This window comes from Electrophorus electricus, chromosome 17, assembly GCF_013358815.1.
Source record: "Electrophorus electricus isolate fEleEle1 chromosome 17, fEleEle1.pri, whole genome shotgun sequence".
Taxonomy (NCBI): domain Eukaryota; kingdom Metazoa; phylum Chordata; class Actinopteri; order Gymnotiformes; family Gymnotidae; genus Electrophorus; species Electrophorus electricus.
The window spans coordinates 8,058,243-8,072,770 of NC_049551.1; the positions used below are offsets into that span (position 1 = coordinate 8,058,243).

Sequence of the window (14,528 nt, forward strand, 5' to 3'; positions counted from 1 at the left end):
TATCATCTTGTACCACTGATAGACAACTCCATACCCTCCAACACATAATCCAGCAGCTGTGTGGGAGAACTGTACCTCACAGACACTCTGCATGTCATATGCATGGCATATTTGCAGCAATCTGTACAAGATTCGTATTAAAAATGTACCAAGTTAAAGGCAGTGCTTGGGAGGATCTGCTGTCAAAACCTTTTTAAGACTTTTTAAGATGTTCATATGAAATCCAGTGAAATGCCCGCTTTTTTGTAACTTTTATAAATTCTTCATGAGATCGAAATGATTTAAGTGGGGACTATAGACACATGGAGCATGGGAGACAGAAGAAATGTGTACAAGGATTGACATGCAGAGGGACAAACCTGCCATCCTATTCTGTTCAGAAGCTTTTAGATCAAGTTTCAAGTTTGGTTTATTTGTCACATACATAGTCATACACAGTACAACACGCAGTGAAATGGTGGAGAGTGCTCTGTCCAAACTGAGGAAGAGAACCAGGGGTGCATAGAGAAAAAAATATATATACAGATAAATATATATATTCTATGTATGTACAGAATATATTAACAATGTATGTACAATATATGTATATTATGATTATCTACACAATGTACAATGTATATGGTTGAGTATATATGTACACAATCTACAGAATGTACAGATCCATTGTATAGTACCATATCTACAGTTGTTGTAACAGGTTAATTGAGTATAAATCTAAAATCTATATATACAGATGTACAGATATACAGTCATGTTACGTGGTGGTGGTCCCCACAGTTTATCAGTTTCCCTGATTCAGGGCCCGAATGGCCTGTGGGAAGAAGCTCCTCTTCAGCCTCTCTGTCTTGGCCTTCAGGGAGCGGAAGCGCCTCCCTGACCTCAACAGAGAGAAGAGTCTATTGTTGGGATGGGTGGGGTCCTTCACAATTTTCCTGGCCTTGGTTTGGCACCGCTTGTAGTAGGTGGTCTGCAGGTCAGGAAGTTCCGAGTGAGTGATGCGCTCTGCTGAACGCACTACCCTTTGGAGTGCTTGTCTGTCCTGCTTGGTGCTATTTCCAAACCAGACTGTGATGTTCCCCGTGAGGATGCTCTCGATAGTGCAGGTGTAGAAGTTCCGCAGTACCTTGGAGGGCAGTCTGAAGTCCCTTAGGCGTCTGAGGTGGTAAAGACGCTGACGAGCCTTCTTTGCCAGGGAGTTGGTATGGCGGGACCAGGACAGGTCCTGCGAGATGTGAACACCAAGGTACCTGAAACTATCTGCTCTCTCCACCGTGGTTCCACTGATCCTCACAGGTTGGTAGTGCCGCTCCTGCTTCTTGCTGCAATCCACGATCAGCTCCTTTGTCTTACTGACGTTTAGGAGGAGATTATTTTCCTGGCACCAGTTTTCCAGGTGTTTAATCTCCTCCAGGTAGGCCCCATCACAGTGGAAGAAGACATGTTCTTGTTCAGTGCTGCTTCACCAGACAGAAGTCACTGCACACACAAATCTGCCTGAACTAGCGATCATTGTGGTTCAGAACATTCCACCAGATAGAAGTGTGTCCAAGCGCTGACACCAGAGGTCAGCCAGAGCAGAGCGTGATCTGAAACGTTACGGGTAGAGGAGTAAAACCAGATCTTTACCTCTCAATCAATACACATAGCAGACTACCGTCTTCAGCTCTTTTTCTTCTGATGCCTTCTTCCCCAGGTCCTCACTTTCAAAAAATCAAAACTTTATCACACGATACCCGGCTGTGCCTGCAGCTGTGTGGTTGTACACATGCAATTAGCATTCAAACACCCATTCAGCTTTTGTCACAGCAGCTGTAATCAAAGCACCACAGCAATGATACTGTTTGCCTTAATGTGGACGGATGCACATGTGATTCATGTACTTCCCAACGGAGTTTGCTCGGGGGGTCATGTGAGTAGCAGGCCAGTTCCAGCTCATTAGCCCTCACCCCCAACCCCACCCCACGTAATGCTCTCCGCTCCTGTCCTTCCACAGCAACCTCTGTGTCCACTCCTGCACCAGGCCCCGGGGCTCACAGTGAGACGTGGCAACTTCTTGACAATTGCGTCTCCTCTCTGGTCTCCTCCACACACATCTGATCCAATGTTTCAGAAGCTGTCCCAGCGATATTTGCTGTACTGGTCTTGTGAGTTTGACTCCTCACCCCAAACTGGTTCGCTCCGGTGCTGCGGCACCTCTTCGGGGGCATGAATGGGCACAAATCAATACCTATCCACCCAGATAACACAGCCATGGCGCATTTCATTAACAAAGGTTGCTCAAATTATGCCTTTGCATATGTCTGTTCAGAAGCCAGACCTGAATCTCTGCATGTAATCAATTTGCAAGCAAAGCTGCTTACATCCCTGATAATAACAATCTAATCACTACCCTTCGCCTGTCACTGTTCTATTAATAAGGCATCTCTCTCTCTCTCTCTCTCTCGCTCTCTCTCAATAGTCCATTCTATAAATTCTAAATTATCACTACTCCTGCACAAATTCCTCTTTTCCTTTATATTCTCCACACCATCAGCCCCTTCAAAAATAGACCCTGTAACAAATGTCTAACAGGCATACAAAAACTGATAAAACAAAACATTAGACGCATGTCAGGATTCACCCCTTCTGTCTCAATTTTCATATCGTAACACCATCTATTACCCTGTGTAATCTCCCAGTTCTAAAGAGGGCAACCAGTTCTCATCTTTAATCTCGAGGCAAGTATTCCCCACCCTACCACACCAACCACTCTCAAATTAACACTCCCTCCAATCTATTGTTCATCTCAAAAACCCATTTGAAACAGTCCTTAAACAAAGATTCCCAACACATTTCCCTGTCATTATTCCACCCTACATTTGATTTAATTCTTCCCTAATGCGGGATGAGTATGTGTTGATTTACATAACATTACACTGCATGTTTTCCCATTAAAATCACCCTAGTTTAATCCATTTCTTTTGGGGACTTCATTGTGGACTCTTTAGGACACCAGTTTGTACCTCTCAAGTATAGACCACAAAAAAACCAACATATTCTTCATTCTGCTATGTCTAGTTATTATTCATTTATTCCACATAAAGTAATTATGTGTGAATATGCAAATATGTGAAGCCTTGTTAGAAGGGTATGGCATTTCTTAGCCAGATGTGACGTTAGCAGGTCACTCTTGGTTTCACTTGACACACTCTTACTGCTACGCTAATGGTCAAACGGTCACCTAATCACCACAGTATCAAAGCAGGATCAGGGATAATTGGCCAAAACTGCCTCAGATTCTAAATTCTTCCTTGACATGTTATGATTCCAGACTCATAAGCCATGCTGCCATTTAATTAAGACGGTGACAAAAAGGGTGTTTTCTCTTTTGTGCTACAGAGGGTTTAGCCGTTCATTTTAGAGGATAATTACAACAACAGGTTCAGTGAAAAAAAAAACCTACATTGCAGTATCGGTCAGTACGGCCTCATCTTAACTCTGGGACAGACCTGGCATGTGCTGTTTATTAAACCAGTGCACAGTGTAAACAAAATATTAGCACCCAACAGAAAGCAACCAGGAGCTGGTGGCAAATTCTGTTCCAGTGGCCCAAGGCACTCTTTCGTTCGCCCGCCTACGCATGGTTCAGTAAGGTCACTCCCTGGTCCATTTCTTTAACAAAATATACAGTGCACCATTCAGCTGTACTTCTGCTGATTACACATGCATTCTCACACACACACGCACGCATACACATACATACATACACACACACACACGCGCGCGCGCGCGCACGCACACATATACACATGCACGCACACACACACACATATATACATGCGCACACACACACACACAAGGTGTGCACTATGCATGACAGTTACATCTACATATTTCAAACACTAAAGTCCATTACTCACCATATATAACAAACACCATGAACACACATTGCAAAAATCTATCCTAGAACAACAGACTGTGTACACATCATGTATCACACAAACAATCTCTCTTTTTCATTCATGCGCATGCATACTTTAAAATACATAAAAATATACAAGAAATATATTAAGTTGGAAGTTACAGTTCACATTTTTACAAGTGCCAGCATATTCTCTGATTTGCCTGTGGATGTAAACCCTGTGGTTATTATTCTGTGTTTAACCGTTATACCATGATGAAAGGGATTTTCCAAAATATTTGTTATTCAGCCCTTTTGCAAATGTCAAACAGTTCAAAATTTACAACTAAAAGAATCTTAATTCTTGACAAAAATCAACAATTCTGATTTACTACTAAATGCAATCTTCAGTAAAACAGAACTGCAAGTAACTTCCAAAATAAGAGTGTAATGGTGTACAGCAGTTTTATTTTAAGCACCACTGCTGTTTTACAGGGTGAAAGAAGAACTGACTACGCCTGAAATTCCTACACGTTCAGTCATATTCAAATGTGGCATTAAATCTAAGTAAATGGCTAGGCATATGATATTAGCATCATTATGAAATACATTAAGTCAGCCATCATAGGGACCATATAAATCTAGTTAATTTATTTTATTATCTAATGATTGATTGTTTCCTGGATTGTAATTACTCTACATCCGCCACATAGTCCCTCTCATGCTTGGGACACTTCTTTGAGGTTCTCCACTAAACCACTGACATCGAAAACCCGTTTCACCCCACAGCCAAAATTCAACAACCCTTCTAACACCTGTCTACTCCTCCCAGCAGACAAAATAAAAGCCTCCATGAAGCAAACAAAAGAGGCCTCATCAATGTTTCATGGCTTCCCTGTCATGCAGGGTTCCTTGGCACCCAGTAATGACTATCTATAGATCAGGCTGTTGTCAGCCTGTTAGGAGCAATGGGCCACACAGTTTAAAGCCATTACACGCATGCCTGCGCGCACACACGCACTTGGGGAACTGTGTTAAAAATTGATCAGTTTATCTTAATTTCAATAATAAGCTCTGTGTCAAATAAAAAATGTATTTAACTAGCCATTGTTAGGCTGAAATATTGGCAGAAGGTTAACGCAGTTGGAAATGTCAATAAAAATGATCAGTGTACATATTTTGTACAGTCCTGTACTATATTGCAATAGTCAACAGACCACAGGAGGTTAAACCACAGGAACCTAATTCAAAAAATTCTTTCAAGATGCAGTCCCTAAATTCTAAAAGGCATTTATGAAACCTCACAGACTGAGAACAGCATGCCCTTGGCAGTCACAAATCAAGCAAACCATCAGCTGTATGTCTGCTTTGGGAATTGGACCTGATGCATCACGTATATCACTAACTATCAAAAGAAAGATAATGAATGACACAAACTAGTAACAGACTTTATAGGTGGTTGAGAAACTCACATGCCACCTCCAGCGAGGCGTTGTGGCTGACGGCCTCGCCCAGGTAGTTCCTGGCCACGCACACGTAGCTGCCGTCGTCGGGCTTGCTGCGCCGGCCGTGCACGATGCGCAGGAAGAAGAGCGAGCCGCTGGGCAGAAGCATGCGGTGCGAGCGCGGGTTGTCCCGGTCCGTCTCCACGCGCTCGCCGTCCTTGTACCACTCCACGGTGGGGGCCGGCCGGCCCTCCGCCTTGCAGTTCAGGGTGGCCGGCTCGCCCTTCGACACGATCAGGTCCGACGGATGCTCCACGATCCGCGGGGGGGAGTCCTCCTGCCGGAGGCGCGATCCTGAGTGAGAAAGAGAAAAGTACTTTAGGTAATCTTGAACATGAACTAAATATTTAAAATAAACAACATATTCCTTACATGAAGCACACTGAGATGCACAAACCACACCTGTAAACACCTTTATTCAATTCATTTTTGCACTTACATGTTTACATACTTGACTGTGATTTGTAAGACTTCAGTATTTAAAGAGGAATGATAAGACACAGTGTGTAAACAGTTAGGTCGGGAATCTATCATGAACAAGAAAGTCAAAGGGCGGATGAGTGGCAATAGTTGAATTTGTGTTCGCCACACTAGAGCAGTAGTGCGCATCCAGGTATAAGCAACCCATTGAGCAGTCGGCAGGCCATGTCACCAAGACACAGGAAGCTCAATATTCCCATAATCAGACCAGAGTGAAGGACTCGTTGAGCTCAATCAGCCCTTTCATTAAGAGGCCTGCTGAAGTGCTCTGTTCTCTCTCCTGGTGGGGAAAGCAAGTGTGTATATGTGGCTGCACTTACACGCAAGTAAGCATAGGCTTGTGTGACCTCAGCTGGAAAATATTTACATATAAATGGATCTATGCTTGTTAGATCAGTACCCATGAATTTCTTTAACATCTGTATAGGGACATTATTATATCTATATATCTGAATTTATTATCTGTATAGAGAGAAATATATAATAGAAACTGAAAATAAATTTCATTATCACATTTTATCTACAACGTTCCGACTCTGGCCACTGTGACAATACAGTGGTCTAATGTCAGATCATCGTTGATAACTTGTTCTATGTGCAGGTCAACCAAACGACCCAAAAGGGCTCATTATATGAACAAACATGAACCACTGACAGCACAACATTAACAACATCTCATCGAGATCCGAGAAGCTCGTAATTGCTAGGACCAGGTGTACTCGAGAATAGATGCGGTTTCTGAGCCTGACGCTAGCTGTTACTTTTTTACTGTTTTAGTCAAAAAGCTGCATTATGCAAATGACATCACAGTCGTTTCATACTAACATCGTTAAACCCATCGTCGGGCCCAACGCACGCTGTGGCAGACGAGCGCATTAAAGATTTAACACCAGGGCCTCTAAATATGAAATTCCACTGCCGGGTCCATTTCAGAACCTCCTCGTCTAGGAGCGTCTGTCCAATGTCAAAGACTGTTTCGACCGAGGCGCTTCGCACCGTAAGCGCGGGCCGAATAACGTGCCAAAGTTTGGCGATTCGCGCAAATGCGGCCCACTAGCGCAGACTCGACCGCTGCTTCATTAATCCCATCACATGACTGCCCAGAGTTCACACATGTTCATCCACTGTAACGGGAAAACGCGTTGGACTCCGGTAAGCCAGTGCAAGTCTTCAGTCGGCAATTTATTTACAGACGTGCTGTACGTTTGGGACAATTTCTCACGCGACGGCTGAGGAAAGAAGGGGGAATTAAAGCGCTCGCGTCTGTCTGTCGTTTTGGCGGATGTAAGTATGTCATCCAGGGCCCGCAGCCTCTAAGCATATGTAGTAAGTCACACCCAGCGCGGCTGCTATTGTGAGGGCGTTGGATGTGTGAGAGCAGCTCGGCATTTTCACCATGCGCTGGATTGCAGGCCTGGGATCCATAAGGAGAGCCGGCAGATGGGGAGGACGTGAAACGGAGTGACACGCGTGGAAGGGGCCAGCACTTCAACGCCTTGTGGCATGTGACATCGTACCAGGATTTTTCTTAAAATAGAGGATTTCTTTACGCGCAAGAAGATCAGCTGGTCTCTTGGAATTGGTGTGCTTGCTGTTGTTTATTTTTTTAAAAATCCAGAAGCACTGGATTAAACAGTCTGACTCCGTGTGGTTCATGGCTACATTTGGGATGTCCTTGAACAAATCACTTGTGAAGAGCGAACACCATTTTGACACCATGGCTACACTTTCTAGCACAGTAAGACAAAAAGAAATACCTATTATTTACTCAGTGTCCCTCCACTCAGCCATTAGGCCATGGGGAATTGGATTTGTGGTCCCCAGAGCCCAATGTGACTTCAACTAAGTCACCTCCCTTAAACCCTACCCCTCATTTCTCATAATGGCAGACAGACAATAGCGAAGAGCCTGGAATTCCAAAGAGGCTAAGCACACAGATGCAGTATATTTGTAATATTCGACTATGTATAAAAGTATCTAAAGGCCATGACATGGTTCACATCATGTTGGAAGAAAGGTGGAGCAGAATCGGCTATTGTTAACAAAACAGGGCAGTGTTCTTTCCAAATAACTGTGTAAATGTTTAAATATTAAAGACCTAATCAGCAAAGACCCTCAGGCATTAGTTGATGAGTTTATAAACAGGTTACTGAAGGTAGAAAGATTGCAAAGGCTATCTCATCTCCCCAAAGGCTTGGACTGACCCTTTCACAGGATACTTAACCCCAAATTACTCTCTACCATCTGCCACCCCTTACTCTAACAAGGTAGCCATGATACAACTTTAGCATTTATATGACAATGAAGCAGGTTTTAAAAAGATATCAATGTATAACACTGGAGGTACAATAAGTACAGTAAATACAATTGCTAAGAAGGGACAGATGAGAAATACTCCTGAACCTTCACAAACATAAGAGACATCAAAAGGTGCTCTCAGCTATTACTAGGTACTGCATGGCAAGCACAAATGTAGCATGTTAATAAAAAACCTTGGAGAACAACTACATGTAAAACACAGCACCTTGTCTAATGCTGAAGAAGTGCAATTAAGAGTCCAATAAACATGTATATAATAGAGAGTTAGTTCTGTAAACTGAACATCTACAAGAATACAACTATCATCTTTCTGTCTGCACACAGTTTAGCGCCAGAAATTGCTAAAATATACACATATATCTCAGTTTGTATGCTGACATATATAAGCAATGCGATTCCATGCATATATTGATATCTTAGCCCTGGATATGATCACTAGATAAAATCTGAACCAGTGTTATCAATTTGACAAGGCAAAAGAAACAACAACAAAAAAACAAACCAAAAAAACCCCAGAACAATTGTCTTAAATTCATTGCAGGCTAATTAATTCGCTTGAACCACAAAATTAATCGAGTCAAAAACAAATGCTTGTAAGAGAGTAAAAGAATCCCATCGAAATTCGCCCCATTCCTGTGGCATTGGGGTCAGCTGAAAGCTGGGCGACATATGCTGTCAAAATTGTTCTATCTGGTTAATACATTTTTCCAAAATTTTGCCATGTGAATGACTAAACCAATACATGTCCCCTCTCCAATTCAAATCCACAATAATGTGATACGGAATATGCGGAATATATCAACTGCTGTTGGAAACTTACCACTGATCTGAGTGTTCAGAAATCCACACAAAATGATGAACTGCAGAAGCCTCATCGTGACATAGTAACGCTCATCGCGCGAACAAACTCTCGACCAGGCGGTATCAATCGCAACTTGGACATAGAAATAATGCTCGAAGTCGTTTCGGTTCTCTTCAAGCTCAGACCGAAGCGCTAATGCAGAAATTCAGAAGACGAAAGAGTTGAGTCTTATCATTCTTGGGTGCACAGCGGGTGCATAATTTCTCTCATCTTCACATTTCAATACCGAGCAGTCCATGTCATCCACTTGTGCGAGGCAATGTATGAGAGCATCGTTCTCTGCAAAAAAAAAAAAAAAAATACTACACCAATTCCGTGGTTCTTTCTAAATATGAATGCAAATGAGAATAGTTGCGTTTAGCGGGATCCTCAATGAAACAAATCACTTATATTTACCAGAATGAACAATTAAAGGCATTGATTTTGCATGACAAAAAAGCGCTCTGCCGCTTCCATATCGAGAGCTGCACAGCTGCAGCGGCACAGCCAACGTGCGGCGAGGCAACTGAAGTTGATCCTCCTCCAGCATACACCCCGAGAGGAAAATACCGGCCTGCGTCTGACAGCCACATAGCTCAGAGTCAGAACGGTGCAACCGATTAAAAGAGGTAAAGACTAAACTCGTGACAGTAAAAAAAAGACCAAGTTAATTGCAATGGTTATTAATCGCATTGTCAAAACCATTCAGTTCCAAAGTAAGGCGTTTTCTGTCATCAAGACATGAGTAGTAAATAAATTACGTTACACTTTATATACGCGCATATAGTAAACGGTGCGCAACACTTCGAAAATAATACAGATAAAACATGGAAACCGTGCGGTGTGTTTTCACGCCATTGCTTTGGCCTGCGCAATGTTTTGGCGGCCCCTGTCGACAAAAATGGTTGGATCTTCATTAATGTATTTATAAGCATAATTTGAGATACAGCAAGCCTTTTCAACAGCCAACCGGTTAACAGACTGTTTAAAAATAGCAGAAAAGGTAACATCCGGTGAGATTTAAACGACATCCGAGGCCAACTGTTGTCCTGTCCTTAACAATCTAGTAACTTGTACAGTGCATTACCCTCGTATATTGCCTTTGCTGTTGGGATATTAGCATTCTCATGGGAAAAATACAAATACACAGCATTATCATGTAGATTATTAATTCTTTAAACATAATGAATAAATCAGCAATACAAGAAGATAAAGTAAAATAATATGTATAATTATTATAATAATATGTACAATTATTATATAATTATTATATAATAATACAATTATTATATAATTGTGTCACAAAAAGAGAATTCATTACACACATTAAATCTCAACACATTTTAACAAAATCTTTCTCCATCAAATTTATTCTTACCCATTAGGGAAAGAGAGTTCTAAAGCTTGCAAAACTGCCAGCTAGAGTGGTTTGTGGTTTTCAAAAAAAAAAAAAAAGAACATTACAAAAAAAAAGAGAAAACTTTTCCACATCTATTCTGTAGTTCTCAATGTGCCCAATAAGCTTGCTGTCACAGTGAATCATTTCTGCAGAAACTACATAAAGCCCCTATTACTACCAGTTCATCAGCTGGAAGAGGGTCCAGTTATAACCCAGCAAGCAACACTGGCTGGAACAGCATTTGAGACATCGGCCCTGTGACCCAGATCATCATCTGCTGATGGCTGCCAGCCCCAGTGACTGCAATAGAGGGAGGGAGATCGGAGTGGAGATGGGTCTGGTGGAGCAAAGCCGAAACATGAGCTTCTGCAGTCATTCTCCCCAGAAAACAAGATGAGAGCACCACCAGAAGACAGCATTCCCATGGTTACATTTCTTTGTGATCCATGATCCTTTGTAGCTTTAAAAATGAAATAAGTTAAAAACTTATTTCTGATTCAGGAAAGAGTATAACTTTGCCTCCCATGAGCCAACAAGCATATTCACTGTGTAGTTTGATGAATGCTACATCTGGAGATCTATCATCAAGAGCTTCATGAACATCTAACAATTACTGAGGTTTTGCTCAGGTAGGACAGTAATATGCAGGGTGTTCGTATAGGAACACAAAGGGGCACCAACTCAAACTCAGCTCTCAAGAGGTTATATTGTCCAAAGCTCACTAGTGGTTTGCAGAACTTTTTCACATGAAGTTAAACCCCTATAAAATTAAATTTACACTCTAAAATGATAGCCTTGATGATGATGATGATGACGATGATGATGATGATGATATCAGTACTAATTGCAGAATGTATAATGCCACCCAATGGACATCAATTACTCTAAAGTGTGAACCCAGCAGCACACCTCATTACTGATGTGTTCATGGTTATTCAAAAACCAGCCAATAATATTGAGACAGAGCTAATATCCAGATCCAATATCCAAGGCTGGCATCAAAATAGGACTCAGTGGAATGTTTGAATCCATTTTCCTTTCCTACACATTTTTATTGTGTGCGTGCGTGCGTTTGTGTGTGTGTGGTGGGGGGAGGTTGTGTGTATGTGTTTTGATGTGCTTCCACAGTACTGACCATTGCTTTATATTGTCTAAGTCAACCTCATGCGTTTCTCAGAGTGAACTTGCTGCCACTGAAAATCTCTCACTGTCCTGTCTGCTGTAACCTATATCAGCGGCTGGAGGTTGGCTGAAAGCATCTGCTAGCGACAGTCTGGTCTCTCTTGCTGTCAAAGTCAGCCCTCTACATCGTATTGCTGACTTCATTTCTACAGTCACCCGACAATTTGTTTCCACTTTGGCTATTCACCCGTCCAGATTGCCGCTTGTCTCTGACGTTTGTTGCAACTAGAATTTATAAATATTTAGGGCTAAAAAATATGAGGACAAGATGATGGCAGAATGATCATACTGAATTGGAAAGAGAAGTGCACAAACAAAAAAGGCTTTTGGCTGACCTATCCGAGGGTGAAAACACAAAACATTAAACAAATAATGGTTCGTTTGCTTTCAGAGTCCATTTACGGCAATAATCATTGTCATTGCTCACTTTGGTAGACTGTGTTATGTTAATAACACATCCAAATAGATATAGTTGTGAAATTGATTACCTCATATTGACTAACAGATCAATCAGTCTCATGGTTCACAGCTGTCTCTTGTGATGCAAGTTCATTTAGCCATGCAGGACTACCATAAATACCTGCAATCAATATAAGGAGAAGAACATTGACATCTTACTTAATTTACATGCATTATGTAGGCCCTGCACAGTTGGACATATTCTAAACCAACAGCCAAAAACATTTCTGAATGTGAAAACTTGATTTATGCATAAATGTGTTTGCAATACCAGCCCATTTTAAGTAAAGATTCCAGTGTTTTTCCAGTAACCACATTTGAAGTTGCCATAGACATCCTGACACTCCATCTACCATCCTGCCTCAGCTACTAAAGTAAAAGTGTTGCCAGGCAACCTGTGCAAGTGATTTTAACTGACAAAACAAAATCACACTCGGTTCTGCCCATCATCCATCTCCCGCCCGTTTCCCTGGAACCCGTTTCAGCGGTGTCAAGGTCGCAGCCTTGCTTGTGCGCACCATTAGCACTTCATGGCTGTGTTTGTCCATTGTGGGCACGTTATTGGGAACAGATGGTGCTGGCGATGGGGCCGTCGGGCCGACACGCAGTCACACGGCCCTGGAGGGAGCAGCCCCAGCTCCCCAGCCAGGCAGCTCGACGCTGTGGCCAGCAGGAGCCTCGGGCCGTTTTTTTTTTTTAGCTTTTCAGTCGGTGTGATTTCTTCACACTACTACATTTGATTAATTCAGGATTCAGAAGCAGTTCGACTCACGTACAAGCTAGTCATTTTGTTGTCTGCTACAAAAACTGAGCGACAGGAATGAAAAAAAAAGCCAACATCCTTACCGCTCAAATTACAGTGACTAATGGACTCGTTAGACTAAAGCTCCACTTAACAACTCCTACAGTCTACAAGTATCTTGTACTAGGTGGGTATATAGAAAAATTTGATTTCAAGAATTAAAATGATTAAAAGTATTGCAATAATCATGTTCCTTTGGCTCCTACACCTCCTGTTTTTTATATAAGAGAAAAACTCCATACATATGAGAGTGCAGAGCCATCCTATCATGGCCACATGACGTACAGGACAAAAATGGAAAAGTGTTTTGTTAACAGATAAAATGAAAAAGTTCTTTTGTACCATTAAATGAAATAAAAATGTTTTACTCAGGTAGAAGTAATTGTTTCTTCTAATAACTGAATTTTAACATTTATTCTAAATCAATCTGTTGAGATGTTAATCATACAAGTAAAAACTTGTAAGTTATCTGAGCATATTGTATTGCCAGGGTTGCATAAGCACTATTGCTTGATTAGTCCATTATAAATCAGACAATATTATGGATTCCAGAATATTTTCCAGTAGACAAAGGGGTAAAGGAATGAATTGATTTGTGCTATTCGGCTCATATATGATGCATTTTCTCTATTCATCAGACAGATAGCACATTATCTAAATGGGTCTATCATTTACTGATGTACTATAAACTCTAATACCATAAAGCTCATTTTTCTACATCCTCTACATTACCATCTGAGCTGCATTTTCCTATTCGACTTTAAAGCATAATTTGTGAGCACATAAAGAATAAATATTCCACCATCACCCATGGACTCATGAAAACCTTCAGGCAAATTCCAGGAAGTCAATTCTTAGAACTGATATTCAGTCTAATCTGCTAGATCAGCGTCCCTTACTCCCAGCCCACTGAAAGCCCACAGAACTTCATGCTTTAGCATCTTCCCTGATCTTCGACATATGATTCAACTCATCCAGTTATCAATAAGCCCATCATGAATTTAATTGGATGCGTTGCAGCAATAAAGAGCTACAAAAGCAATTCTAGATCATAGGATTGTTAACCAGCCACAACCTAGTGTGTGCTGTTGTCCCAGATGATTTAAATGCATTTGAATTAAGGAGAAACCAGTCCTCACTCTGTATGGTTTGCTGGAGTCAGTCGGAGTGAGGTTGCTCTCCCGAGTCACTGAGCCTTCCAGCTGTGGAAAAGAATGTGTGTAATCAGGGAAGTAGATATTTAAACAATTTGTTTTCCTCCACATGAGTAAAAAAAGGAAAAAAGCAGGAAAACAAACAAACAAAAAAGACTGGGAGGAAACAAATGGGTCTTAAAAATCTGCCATCCTCTAAACATGCCCCAAAACCCAGATAATACATTTCCACCATGCGTGTAAACGCTGCATTTCCATGGTAATGGCCTCCTTCCCAGATCTCGCGTAGGGAGGGTGAGAGAAAGTTGTGGCAGTGGGATTTTAATCCTGCTGGCCCTCCTATGGCCGTGCCAGTCTTCCAGCCGGAAAAACAAACTCAAGTAAACAAAGACTTAAAACAAAGACAAAAACTTACTGCAAGCTTGCATAGCCACAGTGCCTCTTCCTCTGAGCAAGCAGGAGAACATGCAGCATCCATCATGCGTTGACATAGTCTGTTGCCTTTAT

At 41.7% G+C, this 14,528-nt stretch overlaps 1 protein-coding gene across 1 annotated transcript in view; it reads right to left on the reverse strand.

The window, feature by feature from the left end:
* Positions 1-9,604, reverse strand: part of LOC113570047 (roundabout homolog 2-like) — a 73,971-nt gene extending 64,367 nt beyond the window's left edge. Inside the window, exons 1-2 of the mRNA XM_035535868.1 lie at positions 9,005-9,604; positions 5,353-5,679 (exon numbers count right to left, since the gene is read on the reverse strand). Coding sequence (XP_035391761.1) covers positions 5,353-5,679; positions 9,005-9,059 — 382 coding nt within the window. The 5' untranslated portion in view covers positions 9,060-9,604. The remainder of the gene's footprint in view (positions 1-5,352; positions 5,680-9,004) is intronic.
* Positions 9,605-14,528: the final 4,924 nt, after the last annotated feature.